At 39.5% G+C, this 19,971-nt stretch overlaps 3 protein-coding genes across 7 annotated transcripts in view; 1 reads left to right on the top strand and 2 right to left on the bottom strand.

Moving 5' to 3' along the window:
• Positions 1-865: 865 nt before the first annotated feature.
• LOC145433106 (rhomboid-related protein 2-like) lies at positions 866-4,825 on the bottom strand. The gene is made up of 8 exons (XM_080310043.1): positions 4,486-4,825; positions 4,272-4,426; positions 4,061-4,209; positions 3,890-4,002; positions 2,720-2,820; positions 2,318-2,372; positions 2,149-2,253; positions 866-1,175 (listed from the first exon to the last, which is right to left on the bottom strand). Exons 1-8 carry the CDS (start codon positions 4,631-4,633, stop codon positions 1,030-1,032), a joined length of 972 nt encoding a protein of 323 aa, XP_080166169.1. The 5' UTR covers positions 4,634-4,825; the 3' UTR covers positions 866-1,029.
• A 9,198-nt stretch (positions 4,826-14,023) lies between these two features.
• Positions 14,024-15,601, top strand: LOC145433105 (uncharacterized). Its single transcript, XM_080310042.1, has one exon. The coding sequence runs from the start codon at positions 14,197-14,199 to the stop codon at positions 15,286-15,288; it is 1,092 nt and encodes a 363-aa protein (XP_080166168.1). The 5' UTR covers positions 14,024-14,196; the 3' UTR covers positions 15,289-15,601.
• LOC145433104 (band 3 anion transport protein-like) overlaps positions 15,507-19,971 on the bottom strand; it is a 36,205-nt gene continuing 31,740 nt past the window's right edge. For 4 of the 5 annotated variants that reach the window (XM_080310036.1, XM_080310040.1, XM_080310037.1 and 1 more), the window contains 4 exons: positions 19,499-19,599; positions 19,271-19,440; positions 18,341-18,514; positions 15,507-16,455 (listed from right to left, as the gene is read on the bottom strand). In XM_080310036.1, the coding sequence (XP_080166162.1) occupies positions 16,387-16,455; positions 18,341-18,514; positions 19,271-19,440; positions 19,499-19,599 (514 nt within the window). In that variant the 3' untranslated portion in view covers positions 15,507-16,386. The remainder of the gene's footprint in view (positions 16,456-18,340; positions 18,515-19,270; positions 19,441-19,498; positions 19,600-19,971) is intronic. The other variant, XM_080310038.1, reaches the window with a different exon arrangement.

The raw sequence follows: 19,971 nt of genomic DNA, 5'->3' as shown, positions 1-19,971 counted from the left end.
ATGCTCGATTCAGATTCGAGTACTCGAATCATTGTGCCCAGCCCTAATTGTAAGTCGCTATCCGTAGTCCACGGATTCGCTGTTTACCATTGCAAGCTATAGGCAGGCTAACGTCCTCGTCTTGCAACTATCATATATGCACATCGTTCTAACAAGTATACCGGGCCACTACTGTGGAACAATATTTCCACGGTCATCCGGATGTCGACGAGCGTGTCCAGTGCCCACATTCAAGTCAAAATGCAGCAGACTCTACTGAATAAATACTAGTCTGCGCTTTTAGTCAACCGACCACGAAGTGCAAAAAATTTACCATATTTTCAGGATTTTCCTCCGGTATTTCAAGTTGAAAAATTTTGATTAAGTGTCCTCTATTCAAATTTCCAAAATACGGTAACCCTATCATATGGCCACTTGTCCTTTTACGCTATCTTATATTACTTTTCATTAAGTGTACATGCCACTTCTCAACGTCGCTTTGGCCCAGGCGGGTGTCTGATTTCAAAGACTACTCCAAGTCGTATCGCATTCTTGTGGTACGTTGATCTGATAAATTCGTCATTAATATTTAGTAGGTATGGTTACAATTTCGACGCAAGACCAAGCAAGCACCTCTTCGATGGCAAGAAGTTGTGAACTTACCGCTGCTTTGAATGAATACTTGCTTTGAATAAGTTCCTCTGTAATATTATCGGCCAAAACGACATTTGTGTGTGAACAACTGAAAACCATACAAATGCAATCTACGGAAAGGGATCATATGAGAGCTTTTGCTAAAAAAAATTCATTTTGCATTTGGTGGATCCGCAAAACTATCATCATTTTCGCCCACGCCCCTCTCGTCTGTCATACAAGGTACAACGTCTGGTATTCAACAAATGTATATTATGCACCAATATGTAGGAACTTGATATAAATCGAGAAAAAATTCGATGAAAAAGTTATCAAAAGAGCACAACTCGGCTTATATGAATGTAGTAACGATTGAAGAATAAGGGTACTGAACGAGTAGAAAAAGTAACAATATAATCAATCGTTGACGGGAGTCAGGAAGATATTCCAAAACACCGCGATACAGCAGCACACGCCGTACGACAGCAGGCAAACCCAAAACTTGGGATCTTCAACGAGCTTCTTATTGAAATTACTAAAGACCACGTAACCGATCGATATTCCTGGAAAATGAAGACAATTGAGATGACCGTGGTTTAGGTCGATGTCTGCCCGTAGTCAGAATCGAGAAATAACACGACTTTGTGACTGATATTTGTCCGGCTACCCAACATTGCATTGACCGACAATCATTTATTTGTGATGATATAATAAATTTTCTCTCTCTATCTCTGCAAAGCAACTGGCATTTCTCCGTATATGAAGATGTTTACAGTGTACCATAACATAAATTGAATAGTATATTCATATTGAAATGAACCCGAATATTTTCGGCTGACACTCGTCAGGGGTAATCGTCAGCAACTAGTAGAGACGATTGTTGATATACAATGTTCTTTCCATTTCTCAGTTGCTGACGGATTACCCCTGACGAGTGTCAGCCGAAAATATTCGGGTTCATTTCAGTATGAATATACTATTCAATTGTATAGGCCTATTGAAGTTCTGTACCTCCAAGAAGCTCTTCATAACATAAATGTAGGCTCGCAAACTAATGACTAATTGGATTATGGAAATGGCATGACCCATTACAGGCGGTTATTATGGTGCCTTTTACAAGAGCTCATATTTCTTAACGACAATGATGACGACATTTCATAGTAGTAAAATCCAGAACACTGAATATGTTAACATTGTAATCTAGACTTCAAGACTAATTCACCTTATGGACATCGTGTACATACTTTTGAATTGAATTTAAGCTAGTTTTCTTTCACATTTCAAGACGTGACCTTATTTTCAGTCTATTTATTACCTCTCATCTACTATTTTTCTTATTTTCGCCAAAATCAATGGAGAAAACCCCAGAGTTCTGATTTTTCACCCGTCAATAGTATCGAATTTCTGACATAACAAAGGCGCCGAGGCCTCATTTTATTATTGAAAACATCTCCGCCTCGAAATAACAGAACTGATCGGCACGGCACCACTTCTGATATATTCCACAAAAGCTAGAAGCATTCAAGCCTCAGTTACCTGCGAGTCCGCCCGCTATATGGGCAACAAATGATACTTGCTGGCCACCGCCGTCCGGGTAAATAACGAATCGTCGATACAGAGAGAAGGCAAAATCGCCAAGGACTGCAGTGAATATTATACACACATTAACATAAAAGCAAGCACGAAAAGCTAATGCGTACCATACCTAAAAAAAGGAGGAGAAATAGATGGAGCCCGTTCATTGCCATTCGTGACCAGTTCTGCAATACAAGGCACATTTTAAATAGCACACAAAAAGTACTAGTGTTGGGAACAAGTCACTGCACATTTGATTCGAGTCAAGATAAGTCTAAGTCAAGTCGAATTACTGGAAAATGTCGCTATTAGGTTACGAGTCAATCCACATTTCTGAAACACTATGTCAAGTCAAGAAAGAGTCAATTTGAGTAATCCCAACACTACCAAGTACACAAAACGGATCGGACGTTTCAGACAGTGTGCACACACTGATTGTGTGAGAGTCAGACCATTGAAACAAAAGCACATTTCTTTAGAATTTGTCATGTTTATGTACAATCTAATACGCTAACTTTTAAGTGCCCCTCACCATCAAAATGTTAGAGAGATATCCACCCAGCAATGCATAAACCCCGCCAGAGGCGCCGACAAGGTACATGAACGGATCAAAAATGGAGCTTGCCAACGATCCTGAAATAAATTTGAATTACAGCTAATACAGAATGATAAGTCATTACAACTGTAAAACGTACAACATTGTAGCCTAATCCATTGAATTACTCCCGGCGTGGAGTGGAACACACAATTTCAATCAGAATTTTCCAAAATTCGCTCTCAAGCCCAGCACAGGATGTTGGAAATCAAGGATGGAGTTTTAGAGGTAACTTGGACAACTAGACAATTGTAGTCATCTAATAATAGCGAAATGCCGGCAATCTAAGTCTGATTATATTTTTAAAGTTTTCCTATGATATAATTTTCATTGAAATCTAATTTTTCTGAAAATGCAACAGGAGAACCTGTATAGTACGATACCAGCGAAGCTCGGTGTGCAGACATTCTCAAAATCATGGCTACTAACTGGCTGATTTGATATGAACTGAACTTTAGTTGGTAATCTTAGCGCTGGCGACAAAAGCGCAAATTTGAATTCAACCGGCATCAATCGAACGCTACTTTCAGAGTGATTTCGAAAATATAACTCAAAATCTGGTCTGAGCACTGGAACCCCCCGAAAATCGCCTTCAAAGTTCGAAATCGGCATTGTTGCTAACAATGGGAGCGCCGGTAGACAATGGCCAATTCACGTCTCGTACTGATTGTGACACCATAGAGAATCACAACGAAGTCGACTCACGGAGTATTTTGCGTCATATCAACCGAAGTGACGAGAATACGTCCTGTGCGAGTAGCCTTCGTAATTCACGTTGTAGCTCATTCAAAAATTTCAGTAATACAAATGTAGCCTACGCACATCAATGTAGAATTTAATATCATTGCGTATTTCTTTGCATGTAGCAGGCCATTCTACGAAACTGTTAATTCCATTCGGCTCTTAGTTGCATTTCTTTCTAATTTGGAATCTAATTCAATTTCCAAGTCTTTTACAATTCATCAATTCCAATGTAATTTGGTAAAAACTAACTACAATAATTAGAATTAGAACAATTCTACTTTGGAAAAGCTGAAAATTTGCTATTCGTCCTACTCTGCCTGCAATATCCTGAAAATAAGACTTTGGCACAAAATAAGAACCCACCTGCAAGAACCCCGGACATATACACAATACAAACTCGGTATCCTTTATGCACCATTTCAAGCGGAACACCGACAAGTAACTGCAGCAATACATTTCCCATGATATGTTCTATTCTGTGACACAAACTCTATTTGTTATCATTATTTTAATAAAACAAACATGCAAACTTACCCTGCATGTAGGAGCATGTAAGATATAAATCTCCACACTTGCTCTCTCAAATATGGGTCATACACCAGAACGTTGTCCAGTAAAGCTTCGTTCATTGTGATCCATTGTTTTGTTTCCACAATGGCACTGAAGTAGATGAAAACCACCAACTTACAGAAGAGGATTCATTCATTATGATTTTGTCACATCAGTGGTGAGAATTACCACCAACCTCTGTGATAGAGACCACCAAGATAAATATAGGCGGAGGCATACAATTGTAACTTTTTAAATATTCAATTTTGTCCTCGTCTGTTGTCAGCATCATATCGGCCAGCATACCCATGAAGCTTCCAAAGCACCCTTCATCTTTCCTTTTCCGCTGTGCTGAGAAATATGTAACTTGGTTACGACAAGATATCTTTCGAAACGGAGGATAAGCTTACATTTGCTATGACTTCTAGGCTTTGGCTTTGGACGGCCATCAACTTGGTCATTACTAGTTTTCTTCGGCTCAGAAGCAGCTGTTGTTTTTGGCATACCCGTGGTAATCACGTTTTGATTGTGTAGCTCATCATGTCGATTGGACTCCATGATATGGAAAGAATGACGACCTCGACGACTAAGTTTCAAGTAATTGCTAAATGTACCTCGAATTAGGCCACCGCCCGCTTGATCTATTACTTATGGTTCTTTCTTGTCCATTCGCAAACATACCTTGTTTACTCAATACTCAAAACCACAGTCATAGTTGAGTGGCTTTGCTGAATACAAGGAGTCACCAAACCATTGGCCTCTGAAGTACATCCAGATTTAAAGGTCAACTGCATCTCTACAGACAACTTTGCGGAATCATGTTCAGAACTTTATTTTATACCTAAATTACCGACTTTCCGTGTTTCTACTCAATCGGAAATTGCCGTAATTTTGACTGAAAGTCCCAATATTGGCATGTTTACAGAGAAAACAGAATGTGCATTGTGACGTCAAGTACATGACATCTCTATTCTCACCACAGGGGATATGTGTGATTGTGTGTTCGCCAAGACGCTGGGCGAATATTTGAGTTAGTTATGGCGAAGGACTCGCTTGTATGGTGTTAAAACTGAATCTGAGTACTTGAATGTAAGTATGAAATGCGGACGCGCTTCAGGTGGTGATTCGCTCGATCCCACATCAGTGGAACCCCTATCAGCTTCGTATGATGGGTCGGTTGGTAATCTGTAGTGTGATCAGCGTAAAAGCTAAATGAAATGCAGTATGGTAGCGGCCTATGTATAATTTGGTGGATTACTTCGTTTCAATTAGGAATCTTGCTACAATCAATCACAGGTGTTAATATGGAGGTTGCCAGCTTAAATGCCAACTATCAGGGAGAGTTTGTGCTGACAGAATAAGAGTGAATCACAGCATTACCATGATTTCAATCAGCTTGTTGGGATGGTGATGCATTGAAGATGTCTTACTATAGATAAGAACAGGATTATGGCCACAGAATTATAACATCTAGTTTGATGCATGAGTGAATGAGCCTCATTAAGATGAAACGGCGAGTCCGTTGCCAAGTAATTTCCTAACACTACACTTTTCAGGAAGCTGAGAAACACTGCACAGGAATTTCGTCCGATTGCTATGGGGATTCTGCAGAAAACAACACGGAAAATCCTGCCTGCGCATGTCGTTACTGCCATCCGATCAAAAGTCACATCCAGTAGTTTCAAAGGATTTCAATTTTGAAATGCTTCATTGCGCATGAAAATAGTTTTATTGAAAATAGTACATGCAACAAACTAATCCATCAACACTGCTACTGTATCAGGAAGAGAAACATATCGGGTTTTGTGTCCAGCAATATCATCATCTGAGCTAATTTTGACGATGCCGCTACTCAAATAAAATTGATGAACTCTGCCGTTCCTGGTCGTGTTTTGACGAGTGCATTGACTTCTTCATTGCAGTAATCTAGAGAAGGCAAAAAAATATCACAAGGTGTTATAACACAGTCAGATTGAAGGCAGTATTCCTTCTCAAGTATCATCAAATAAAGGATTGCAAACTGCATCCTACAATGATGCGTATGGCTTGTGAATATGGTGAAATCTTATAAGGGTTGTTCTGAACAGTTAACAGAGTACTTTACGACAGTTATGGTGATACTGGTACTTTCTCATCTCCGCTGAGCTGCCAACATCTTGAGAGGGACATAGATTACGATATAGTAATGGATCATCGGTATTATCGTGTTGCTTTTGCTGCTTACATGATAAGTAGGCTTCCTGACTCATAGGCTACAGCTTCATCAGTCTATGATTTTATCAGGGTTGTAGCCAAGTGGCAAATTTCCGAGTCACAAGTCATCTCACTTCTATAGTTTTGGCTCGAGTCGCGTCCTTTTCAATTATCCACGGAGTCCATAAAACTGCCAGGTTGGAATCCCGGTACGTTTAGCGCAATATCTTTGGTGTGCCAAGGCGGTTTTCGGCGTCACACCTGTGTGCAGTCAGTGGAATCTTTGGTGTGCACGAGACAACTATTCCATATTGGCATAAAATGAGGTCAGCGATGTAACCATCAGGTCATGCAGTCAGCTGGTTACATACTCCCTTTTCAGTAACTAATGCCACTACTTCATTCAATGAGTGAAGTGGCTTAATTTTAGAATACTTCCACTTCAAAAGTTTTTTAAGGCACATACGGTACCGTACTTAATTCTACATGTATACTTGAGTGCAAACAATAACTACTTTCGTCACTACCACAGTCAATACTAATAGAAACGGTTAGTTACAGTTTTATAGTACTAGCTGACTCAATACATTTTCACTTACCGATTTCGGACAGTACGTAGCTTTAGAGGAGTACCGGTATTCCTCCGTGAAAATAAAGTGTGGACGGGAGTGGGAGTGCATGCGATAGTTGCCTGTGTTCGGTAGTCAACTAGCTTGTGTATCTCGGATACTTCATTGAAGCAAGATGGTTGGAAGTGATCCGCGCATGAATATGATTCTGTGCGCAATTTTGGTCTTCACGGTGTTCCGCACTGTTCAGCTAATCAGCTATAGGCGTCCGGTCGGCTGACGGCATATGGCTTGTGAAAGCGATGTAAGGACACTTTGAGTACCGCATATTGCGTATTGTAGCAGTCATACGCGACATAACGTCTACCTCCATTCCTCATGTCTACCTCCATTCCTCATCTTCTTAACAGCTTTCATGATCACATTGAAATACTCAAATCCACAGCAACAGGGATAACCTTATGCAAACCAGGACCACTGTGATTCTGCCAGAAAATGCTTACGTCATATTTCAGATATCGCTGAGTCATTGTTGTCGAAATGATTCACCTGTGCTATAATCAAATATTAGAACCGGAAAAACAATTTCGCGACAAATTTGGGGTGCAAACGAACTGAAACACACGAGTTTTATCAATAAATGGCGCAAACGGTATGATCAATACAATATATAATCGAAACTTGAAGGAGTGCTTCATTTTACAACCGCCAGGTAGTACTTATGGCATCTAAATTCTCAGTCGTTACGTAATCTACGCAGGCGGACCTATTTCGATTCTCGCCTGTAGCCGAAGACTCAGAGGTTAATTTGTGTTCCTTCCCCCATGTGTGACTATTTCTCGAGGCGGCGAGAGGCCCGGAAACAGATTCTACAAATGATTATACGTGATATCGAGGAGAAAACAAGTAAAAATAATAATATTTAAGGAAGACAGCCTATCCAACACTGTTAGGCTATATCGGCCAATTGGCTCAAGTCGTTTTTGATTAAAATGCCATAATAGGTAAATGCAACATCTTCCTGCCGATCACCTGCATCGCATTGCACACTATGTCGTGAGCACATCAGAAAACACATGCTTACGATTATTGCGATTCACGTCATGTTCTTGTTTAGTATAGGTCGACAGTTATACAGTATTTTATGAATTATTCAATAAACAGTTAGAACAAAAAAGCAACGGCGTTTGTTCTGCTTCGAACATTTTATATATTCGGAAAACTATTTCATCGTGGTTTTACGACGCCTACTTTTTTAAGATCAAAACGCATGATTTTGCGTCAACTACGACTTTTCGTCCAATTGGATTTTCGGTCAGTTTCGATCGACAATTAGGACACCTAAAATATAACGGCGTGCCCTCTGCTTTGAATATGTTATATATCTGGATAGTATTACATTATGGTATTATCGATAATATCAAAAAAGTTGAGAAATTGTGTACTTTTTGAGGATCAAAATGCACAATTTTGCGTCAAATACGACTTTTCGTCCAATTCGATTTTCGGTCTATTTCAATCAACGATTAAAACACCCAAAATGTAACGGCGTGCCCTCTGCTTCGGATATGGTATATATCTGGATAGGTATTACATCAAGATATTAACGATAATATCAAAAAGTTGAGAAATTGCGTACTTTTTTAAGATCAAAATGCACGATTTTGCGTCAATTACGACTTTTCGTCCAATTCGATTTTCGGTCTATTTCAATCAACGATTAGGACACCCTAAATGTAACGGCGTGCCCTCTGCTTCGGATATGGTATATATCTGGATAGGTATTACATCATGATATTAACGATAATATCAAAAATATGAGAAATTGTGTACTTTTTCAAGATCAAAATGCACGATTTTGAGTCAAATACGACTTTTCGTCCAATTCGATTTTCGGTCTATTTCAATCAACGATTAGGACACCCTAAATGTAACGGCGTGCCCTTTGCTTCGGATATGGTATATATCTGGATAGGTATTACATCAAGATATTAACGATAATATCAAAAAGTTGAGAAATTGCGTACTTTTTCAAGATCAAAATGCACGATTTTGCGTCAATTACGACTTTTCGTCCAATTCGATTTTCGGTCTATTTCAATCAACTATTAGGACTCCCAAAATGTAACAGCGTGCCCTCTGCTGCTGATATATTATATATTTCGATAAGTATTACATCATGATATTAACGATAATATCAAAAAGTTGAGAAATTGCGTACTTTTTCAAGATCAAAATGCACGATTTTGCGTCAATTACGACTTTTCGTACAATTCGATTTTCGGTCTATTTCAATCAACTATTAGGACTCCCAAAATGTAACGGCGTGCCCTCTGCTGCTGATATATTATATATTTCGATAAGTATTACATCATGATATTAACGATAATTCGATTCCTGGTCAATTTCTGTTTTACCATGCTATGTCCTGTCCTGCTTTCTTCGTCGCTAAGTTTTGTCAGCAGCTCCCCTCGAATCAATGAGTTTCAGACGGATTAATATGCAAATTGAAAATGTAATTTCGAAACGTGTATTTTGTAAAGCATACTCGATGTAGATATAGGATTCTAGAGATGGACGTATTTAGAGAAAAAACGAATTATTTGAATTCATTCATATCAGTCCAATTAATCCAATGAAAACCCAAAGTCTTTTGATATTGAATTGTAGTCCTGATTTTTCAGTGCCATTGCGAAAAATATCATTCCTTCAAAATGCAAAATGTCCGAAACAAACCCGATCCGCGACAACGCAAACGCCGCAGCTCTCAAGATCTGGCTGCTTAATCGGACATTTTCGTGAAAAAGAAACGACCTCGCACTTGGTTAATTTTTGCAGCTTCTTCTTCATATAGTTCACAAGTTCAAATGACACCACGAGCTGGTTCATCAACTAACGTAATTGTGGCGCAAGGGCCCCTAATAATCTTCGTGTCTACGCCGCAAAATACCAATCATTGATCGTGAATTCAAGTGACAGCCAATATAGTCGTTAGCTACCGAGGTTGACTCAAGAATTCCTACCTTAGTGTTGAAGGTTTATGAAGGCCCCTCCTCGCCATCTCATCAGTGTAAGCGGTGCTCTATAAAAATTCTATACTAGCCGTGCTACAAATCGGCAGTTAATATATATGAAATAAATATGAAAAAATGGCCTTGTGTAAATGACCATAGTGGCTGACAAACACCATGAACACCTCAAGCAAACAAAGACTGAACATATTGAAGATCAACCAATTACCAACACCAAAAATGTCTAATATCTCAAAGCTTTGCGTTTCATTTTGAGTGTCCTAATTGTCGATTGAAACTGACCGAAAATCGAATTGGACGAAAAGTCGTATTTGACGCAAAATCGTGCATTTTGATCCTCAAAAAGTACACAATTTCTCAACTTTTTGATATTATCGTTAATACTATGATGTAATACTTATCGAAATATATATACCATATCCGAAGCAGAGGGCACGCCGTTACATTTAGGGTGTCCTAATCGTTGATTGAAATAGACCGAAAATCGAATTGTACGAAAAGTCGTAATTGACGCAAAATCGTGCATTTTGATCTTGAAAAATTACACAATTTCTCAACTTTTTGATATTATCGTTAAAATCATGATGTAATACCTATCCAGATATATACCATATCCGAAGCAGACGGCACGCCGTTACATTTAGGGTGTCCTAATCGTTGATTGAAATAGACCGAAAATCGAATTGGACGAAAAGTCGTAATTGACGCAAAATCGTGCATTTTGATCTTGAAAAAGTACACAATTTCTCAACTCTTTGATATTATCGTTAATATCATGATGTAATACCTATCCAGATATATACCATATCCGAAGCAGAGGGCACGCCGTTACATTTAGGGTGTCCTAATCGTTGATTGAAATAGACCGAAAATCGAATTGGACGAAAAGTCGTATTTGACGCAAAATCGTGCATTTTGATCTTGAAAAAGTACGCAATTTCTCAACTTTTTGATATTATCGTTAATATCATGATGTAATACCTATCCAGATATATACCATATCCGAAGCAGAGGGCACGCCGTTACATTTAGGGTGTCCTAATCGTTGATTGAAATAGACCGAAAATCGAATTGGACGAAAAGTCGTATTTGACGCAAAATCGTGCATTTTGATCTTGAAAAAGTACGCAATTTCTCAACTTTTTGATATTATCGTTAATACTATGATGTAATACTTATCGAAATATATACGATATCCGAAGCAGAGGGCACGCCGTTACATTTAGGGTGTCCTAATCGTTGATTGAAATAGACCGAAAATCGAATTGTACGAAAAGTCGTAATTGACGCAAAATCGTGCATTTTGATCTTGAAAAATTACGCAATTTCTCAACTTTTTGATATTATCGTTAATACCATGATGTAATACTTATCGAAATATATACCATATCCGAAGCAGAGGGCACGCCGTTACATTTAGGGTGTCCTGATAGTTGATTGAAATAGACCGAAAATCGAATTGGACGAAAAGTCGTATTTGACGCAAAATCGTGCATTTTGATCTTGAAAAAGTACACAATTTCTCAACTTTTTGATATTATCGTTAATACCATGATTTAATACTTATCGAAATATATACCATATCCGAAGCAGAGGGCACGCCGTTACATTTAGGGTGTCCTGATAGTTGATTGAAATAGACCGAAAATCGAATTGGACGAAAAGTCGTATTTGACGCAAAATCGTGCATTTTGATCTTGAAAAAGTACACAATTTCTCAACTTTTTGATATTATCGTTAATATCATGATGTAATACTTATCGAAATATATAACATATCCGAAGCAGAGGGCACGCCGTTACATTTAGGGTGTCCTAATCGTTGATTGAAATAGACCGAAAATCGAATTGGACGAAAAGTCGTATTTGACGAAAAATCGTGCATTTTGATCTTGAAAAAGTACGCAATTTCTCAACTTTTTGATATTATCGTTAATATCATGATGTAATACTTATCGAAATATATACCATATCCGAAGCAGAGGGCACGCTGTTACATTTTGGGCGTTCTAATTGTCGATTGAAACTGCCCAAAAATCGAATTGGACGAAAAGTCGTATTTGACGCAAAATTGTGCATTTTGATCCTCAAAAAGTACACAATTTCCCAACTTTTTGATATTATCGTTAATACTATGATGTAATACTTATCGAAATATATACGATATCCGAAGCAGAGGGCACGCCGTTACATTTAGGGTGTCCTAATCGTTGATTGAAATAGACCGAAAATCGAATTGTACGAAAAGTAGTAATTGACGCAAAATCGTGCATTTTGATCTTGAAAAATTACGCAATTTCTCAACTTTTTGATATTATCGTTAATACCATGATGTAATACTTATCGAAATATATACCATATCCGAAGCAGAGGGCACGCCGTTACATTTAGGGTGTCCTGATAGTTGATTGAAATAGACCGAAAATCGAATTGGACGAAAAGTCGTATTTGACGCAAAATCGTGCATTTTGATCTTGAAAAAGTACACAATTTCTCAACTTTTTGATATTATCGTTAATACCATGATTTAATACTTATCGAAATATATACCATATCCGAAGCAGAGGGCACGCCGTTACATTTAGGGTGTCCTGATAGTTGATTGAAATAGACCGAAAATCGAATTGGACGAAAAGTCGTATTTGACGCAAAATCGTGCATTTTGATCTTGAAAAAGTACACAATTTCTCAACTTTTTGATATTATCGTTAATATCATGATGTAATACTTATCGAAATATATAACATATCCGAAACAGAGGGCACGCCGTTACATTTTGGGCGTTCTAATTGTCGATTGAAACTGCCCAAAAATCGAATTGGACGAAAAGTCGCATTTAACGCAAAATCATGCATTTTGATCATAAAAAAGTACGCAATTTCCCAACTTTTTGATATTGTCATTAACATCATGATTTAATACTTATCCCAATATGTAACACATCCGAAGCAGAGGGCACGCCGTTACAATTCGGGTGTCCTAATTGTCGATTGAAACTATAAAATCGTGCGTTTTGATCTTCAAAAAGTAGGCTACGTAAAACCATACGATGAAATAGTTTTGCGAATATATAAAATGTCCGAAGCAGAAGCAACGCTATTGCATTTTTTTGTTTTTATTGTTTATTGAATAACTCATAAATTGCGGCATTACAGTCGACCTATACCAAACACGAACATGACGTTAATCGCAATAATCGTAATCATTTATATTCTGATGTGCTCAAGACACATAGTGTGTAATGCGATGTAGGTAACCGGCAAGAAGGTGTTGCATTTACCTATTATGGTATTTTAATCAAACAACGACTAAAGCCAATTGGCCGATGTAACAGTGTGGGATAGGCTGTCTTCGTTAAACGTTATTATTTGTTTTTTTTTTCTGCTCGATATCACATATAATCTTTTGTGGAGTCTTTCTTCGGGCGTCTTGACGCCGTAAGAAACAGTCAAACATGGGGGAAGGAACACAAATTAACCTCTGATGCTTCGGCTACAGGCGAGAATCGTAGTAGGTCCGCCTGCGTAGATTACGTAACGGCTGAAAATTTAGATGCCATAAGTACTACCTGGCGGTTGTAAAATGAAGCACTCCTTCCAAGTTTCGATGACATATTGTATTGATGATACCGTTTGCGTCATTTATTGATAAAACTCGTGTGTTTCAGTTCGTTTGCACTCCAAGTTTGTCGCGAAATTGTTTTTCCAGTTATAATATTTGATCTTAGCTCAAGTGAATCATTCCGACAACAATGACTCAGCGATTTCGGAATTATGACGTAAGCATTTTCTGGCAGAATCACAGTGGTAAACCAGGTATCAAGACTTCTGCTGTGTCAGTTACATGACGTCATTTCATGGCTGAATGGTTTCGTTTCCGTTTTTTGACTTTTCGATTTATAATTTAAATTACTTGAAAACTATAAGGTATTTTCAATTTTCATTATTTTATTCATATTTCTAACCACATAATGTACGAAATAAGGCAAAGTCATTTTTGAGATGCAGTTGACCTTTAAAAAAAAAACGGATGGCTCTATGAAGGCCATGTCCTAATGGCTAAGTCAAGTCACAGATTTTTATTGAAAGCATTTTTTACCAGAAACTATTGGCTATCATTGACTACACGCGTGATACATCGATACTTTGTATAACAAATATATTCTCCCCGGCACTGACATCTGGGTGCTTCCCGCTAAATCAAATACGATAATGGACATTTTGCAAATACAGAACAGATGCTGGCTGCGGTGACATCAAATATTATAGCGTCGCGGCTGGTATGACAGGATATGGTTGCTTCAAGTAGCTGAACGCAAACCAAGCGATATGGAAGTCATAATCTGTGGCGGTGGAATTATCGGGACTTGTACGGCATATTACCTTGCGAAAGCTGGCATTAGGTCAACCGTCCTTGAAAAAAACGAACTAGCTAATGCCGCTTCAGGCAGAGCTGGCGGATTTTTAGCTCGAGATTGGAATTCGGGCACGTCGATCAACGAACTCGCAATCCTAAGCTACGACCTGCACTGTGCCCTAGCGAAGGAGCTGGACGGAGAAAATCAATATGGGTTTCGCCGACTAACAACCCATTCCGTGTCCTTGCAAAAAAGTTCGTCATACAGCAAGTCTTGTCACGCTAAACTCCCCGCTTGGCTCGACGGAAGTACCATACAACGCCCGTCGAAAATCGGCGATGTGACCACAAACGCGCAGCTGCACCCTTACCAATTCTGCAGAAAACTTCAACAAGTATGCTTGGAGATGGGAGTCGAATTTATGACTCAAACTGAGGTCGTTAATATAAAATACACCCCGAAGAGCAAATTGAAGACAATAACAATAAATGGAGGAAAAGAACTTAGCACAAAAAACGTAGTTTTAGCGATGGGCCCCTGGACAGGCATAGCAAGACAGTGGTTTCCATCTCTACCCCGATCAATCTATGGTCAGAAAGCACACTCTATTACAGTGAAACCAAAGACGCCATTAACTCCAGACGCAGTGTTTATTTCATACGGGGAATCCTCTGCAGATATCTACCCAAGACCTGACGGAGAGGCGTTTGTTTGTGGAATCGTGCAAGATCCCTTGAGATCTGAAAACCTAGAACCACCAGGAATGGTAAACCCCAGTGAAGGATGCTGCAAAGCATTGAAAGATCTTTGCTCAGAAATGTCTACTTCTCTGAAAAGTGGCACCGTCAATGTAGAGCAAGCATGTTATCTTCCGCTGACCGAGGATGGTATGCCAATCATCGGAAGAGTGTCCGATTGTGATGGGGTATTTGTGGCAGCGGGACATTCATGTTGGGGCATTTTGAATGCGCCAATGACTGGTAAAATCCTTGCAGATTTGATAGTTAGTGGCAAAGCCACAATAGACATATCGGAATTTGATCCTGGTCGTTTTGCGGAGTAGTATTGTTGTGGGGCGCTAACATGCACAATTTTATACTTCCTGATCTGCTGACTGTCAGACTTTTTTGCACGTCCCTGTATAACTTGTATTGCTCGTCTTGCTAACTAAGCTTTGAATGATTATTGCAGCACTTCCAGCATGAATAAGACGCTTCAAGAACATCAGCTTTATAATATTCTAGTAATTTCAATTCTAATCAATAGTTCAAACGCAATCAACAATATATTCATACTTTTTATTGATAGCATTCACTTGTGATGACATGTCTTTACGTGATTTCAATGAATTGAGTAAACTGTGTGAAAATTGCGGATTTCGTGAAATTAGTATGGTTGCAAATTACTGCAAAATGAGCTACCGACGAAAAGAATGACATTCGTCTATGTAGAACGCCAATATTTATTGAAATAAGCATTAAACAGATGACAAAAACGCTTCACAATGTAAATTACTACCAGTAGTCAATAACAATTGAGACAAATTTGTAAGATAAATCCAACTTGCATTCGAAATACCAAGCTCCCACTGTAAGTGATTGTCACGCTACAACAATTACCGTTACTTGATTTTCACACTACCACACCCATGCCACAAGACAATGTTATACCACTTTTTATAGCGGACATTCGTCACTTCCAATTTGAACTTGTGGTAGACTCTTGGAGAGCGACATGAACAAGTCAGGGAACTCACACTATCCATCAAGCTGCGTGTAACAAAAAATAAACAGTGAATGAAAGTGATGAACTAGAAAATAATAAGCTTCAGTATACAAAGCGTTTGAAGTTAGCTGCGCGAGACATGCAACACATCGGGGATTCAAATAAATTTTCAAGTAAGAGTAAATGCAGGCAATGGGACTTTAAACAAGGGCATCCTCTACAAGGTAAAAGCGGTCGTGCACATAGTAATGTACATTCGAACAAATGAAGAATGAGGAGTCTTGAGAACCAAGTTTTGTTAAAGAAAAACAGGCAACAGTGCCAGTTTAATGGAATCAGTCTGCCTGCGATCAGCATAGCTTCGCGATGCACAGGAAGTTAGATCCATGCACAGCGTTACGTCGAGTAGCGTTAAGTTTACAAACAACGGGGCGTATCAATCGGGTGAGTTAAGGTCTTCTTCAAAATCATCGCTGTCAACCGTACTCGAGCCGTCATTGTCTAGCTGTAAAAGTGGAAGGAAGAATACTTCGCTGGTCACGTTGCAACGAAAAAACTAAATTATTCATGAATGCTACTGCATTTCCGAGACACACGACAGCTTTTAAGGGATGAACTAAAACCAGTTCCATTGCGCTACTTTACATTTTACAGATTGGATACTGCTAGTAGCATTCAAACTAATTTGGCTATCATCTTATACCATCGGGAAATGAATTTCATCATGTTCAACACGCATGCTGGTTAAGTTGGGAATTACACCTCAATAACCACCAAGTGTTAAAATAATTACAGATAACTGAAAAAATAGTGCTCGTTAGTCATTACCCTCTTACCCTCAACATGTCTCGAACAAATTGTTATCCCATGCCACCAATGCTGAAACTAGCCATTCATGATTCAGCGTATCATAACTCTATGATACATCGAGTAAGGACAGCATTTATAGTGGAGCGACACCATAGAAGCTAACGGAACGACAGCCAGTCAAAGCTGTTCCTAGATTCCAGCAACGTAGAAAATGAGAACGAAATTTTATGAATATTTCATAAACCTTTCGGCATGCGATTCTCGTCGAGACGTATTTCATAGAGACGGCAGAGAAAGGGACTCAAAACAAACCGTGCTGGTTTCGGAATCATAGCAAACACAGGCCACCGAATACCTCGGATAAAAAAGATGTCAGAAATATGGCATGCCGCAGCATTCTAGGAAATCGGGACACGCAAAAAACCTCTCGGGATATCCACAATTAGGGTTGGGCACACAGACTACAAGACTCTGACCCAAATCGAGAATTAATTGTAATGAAACCACATTACATGACTCCTGCCATAAGAATTCTATTATCTGTAGAGACTCTTGGAGACGAAGAACTTAGGCATACGATTGAATATATTCCTACTGAAATAAGCCCCAATATGTTTGGCAACTGGCAGCGAATTAAGAACACTGTACATCAGCAACTGTATTTTTTTGGTGATTCGGTTATTGACATGCAATGTTCCTCTCAATTGTCTACTAGTTGCTGACAATTTATTTCAATATGAATACATTACTCAATCATACTATCGGCGAGACTTATGGTTCGAATACTTTCTTCCACTGCAAAAGCCTTGAAACTTGAAGTTCGTGTTACAGCACATAAAACATGTAACGTAAAGCTACTCGCGTTACTAGAAGCGACATTTCTGCACAGTCGTAGGTAAAAAATACTTTGCATCATCTTTACTGCTACATTTTATGCAACCACAAAGAAAATTATTATTGTAACGTGGAAAGTTGAGATGTGTACCTTTTACGCGATCTCAAAAAAAAAAGACAGTTCCCCGCCGCCAGAAAGATTGTTCGGTCATTTTTCAACCACGCCTATTTCATCGCACTTTGCGACAATGCTATGGCTTGATAGCTCAACAGAAATGTCATTTCCGCTAACGTGTGTAGCTTTGCGACAGGTCTCGGTTGCTGTGATACGACCACGGTGTAAGATAGTATCAAAACTATAATTCTTGTTGATTGAATTTTTAGGGGCGCGCTTTTTTTGCACTCGAAAATATCATTGCACCCAACCTTAATCACGGTATCCAAAACTCACTCAAGATACCAAGTCATATTTGCACGACTATCCTCACGATAAGAGCATACGACACGCCACGCCCGACATAGGTTACAAAACGACCTTTCCGCAGCCCCAAAAAACGTCAAAATACAAAAAAACGTACAAAAACAAAAGCAAACGGCGAGTCATGTACAGTCGATGGCTCCAACGCCGACGCGGATACCGCCGTCTGTCCCTCGGCAATATCCCTTGCTCATCAACACGCCATTCACAACGACGACAGTCTACAACACACACGCAAGCCTAACGCACGGCTTGCACGAATAATTACCTCCGACAGTTCTTTCTTGGAGAAAAACCTGGGCAACAGCAGTGTTCTCACAGGCACCGTCATGAGCAGGAAGAACGGGAAGGCGATTGAGGCGGCCGTGGATTTGACCACCCACAGCACGGCCAGACAGAGCAGTTCGACGATGGTGAAGACGTGCATCTTGATTGGTCTCACCTTTAAACCGAAAATCAGACACGTGTAACGTTAGGCAGTTACGGAAGAGGACTGTATAGTGTGCACGCTAGGGCTGTTCAAATTTTACTGCCGCCCATAATATTGAATATTATATTCATATTGAAATGGACCCGAATATTTTCGGCTGACACTCGTCAGGGGTAATCGTCAGCAACTGGTAGAGAATTGGAAAGAACGTTGCATATCAACAATCGTATCACCGTAATTGTTAGCTAGAAGCCTACCCCATAGTATTGTTAGTTTGACTTAAAAAACGATGCATATCAAATTTGGCTCGTGGCTTGTAATAGTGTAGAAATTAATGACAACGGTTTCAGGTTTCTAGGGACTTTGGTACTTTTTTTACATAGGTCTACTTGATAATCTCTACCCCTGCTTATACCCTAGTAGAAATTCGTGACATTTCTTCTACTTAAGGAGCAACGCTGACAACTTTGGTCACCACTGCGTGTACAGTACATGAAGCCAAACCCCGAGATTGATACTCTATGTACATTTTAAATTTATATCATCGAGTGCCTCACTCTGGCCTAAGTCAAACCCAACCGACTCCCACCCATGATGTGGTCAGATACAGGCTGGACAGACATTCAAAAACCTGGATAAGTCAGATGTAAAAGCTCTACCACAACATGGAATACGTACCAAAAATTGTTCAGGACTTGTATTAATGTCACCAACCTGACCCAAGCACCGCCAGTACAACATCAGCCGATCACAAAAACCTCTACTCACGATTCTGACGTAATTATAATCGGGATAGTGTTTCGTAGGCATGAACAACAGCTTGATCCTGTCCACCATCTGCACGCCGTTCAAGGAACCCACGCCCATGTACAGAAAGATGCCGAAAAGAACGGCGATGGGAATGTTCCTCAGTAGCGGGCCCATCAGGATCGACAAACCTTCAACGCAAACGCATATCACGCAGACATTTACATCAAGCACACAAGAGGACGGTACCTAGCACAGCGTTGACGGCAAAACACGTCAACCTCTGTTCTCTGGTGGCCACGATTTTTGGCCTCTCTCCGGGCGCTTGAGTTTGACTCATGACGGTCAGGCTGTTGAAACAAATCGACACATTTTTGCAACACTAGTAGGTAATGGAGAGCCGGTAGCCTTCGTGACCAAACACACTAATTTCAAATGACAAATCAACTTGATACAACTAGATTCTAGCTATCTATTGACACCGCAAATGGAATTTTAAGTATCGGCATATCCTGTTAAGCTGTAGGTGTTTCTAGACGCATCAGCAGTGGTATCAGTTCTAGTAGTATTAGTTGGATCGATCCTGACATTGGAGACGGAAAAAAGATCCAGGTCTGTTCCGAACTCCACAAACACGACCCATCCATCTCTAGCAGTTAGTCGGGATACTTTCAGGACGTTGTACACATAGAATTTGGAATTTAAGACCAGCGAGCACACGA

This window comes from Botryllus schlosseri, chromosome 2 (genome assembly GCF_051294905.1).
Source record: "Botryllus schlosseri isolate E-star chromosome 2, Bs_hap1, whole genome shotgun sequence".
In the NCBI taxonomy this organism is placed as follows: Eukaryota; Metazoa; Chordata; class Ascidiacea; order Stolidobranchia; family Styelidae; genus Botryllus; species Botryllus schlosseri.
Note: the sequence above shows the minus strand (reverse complement) of the source record. Positions and strands in the feature narration are given on the sequence as shown.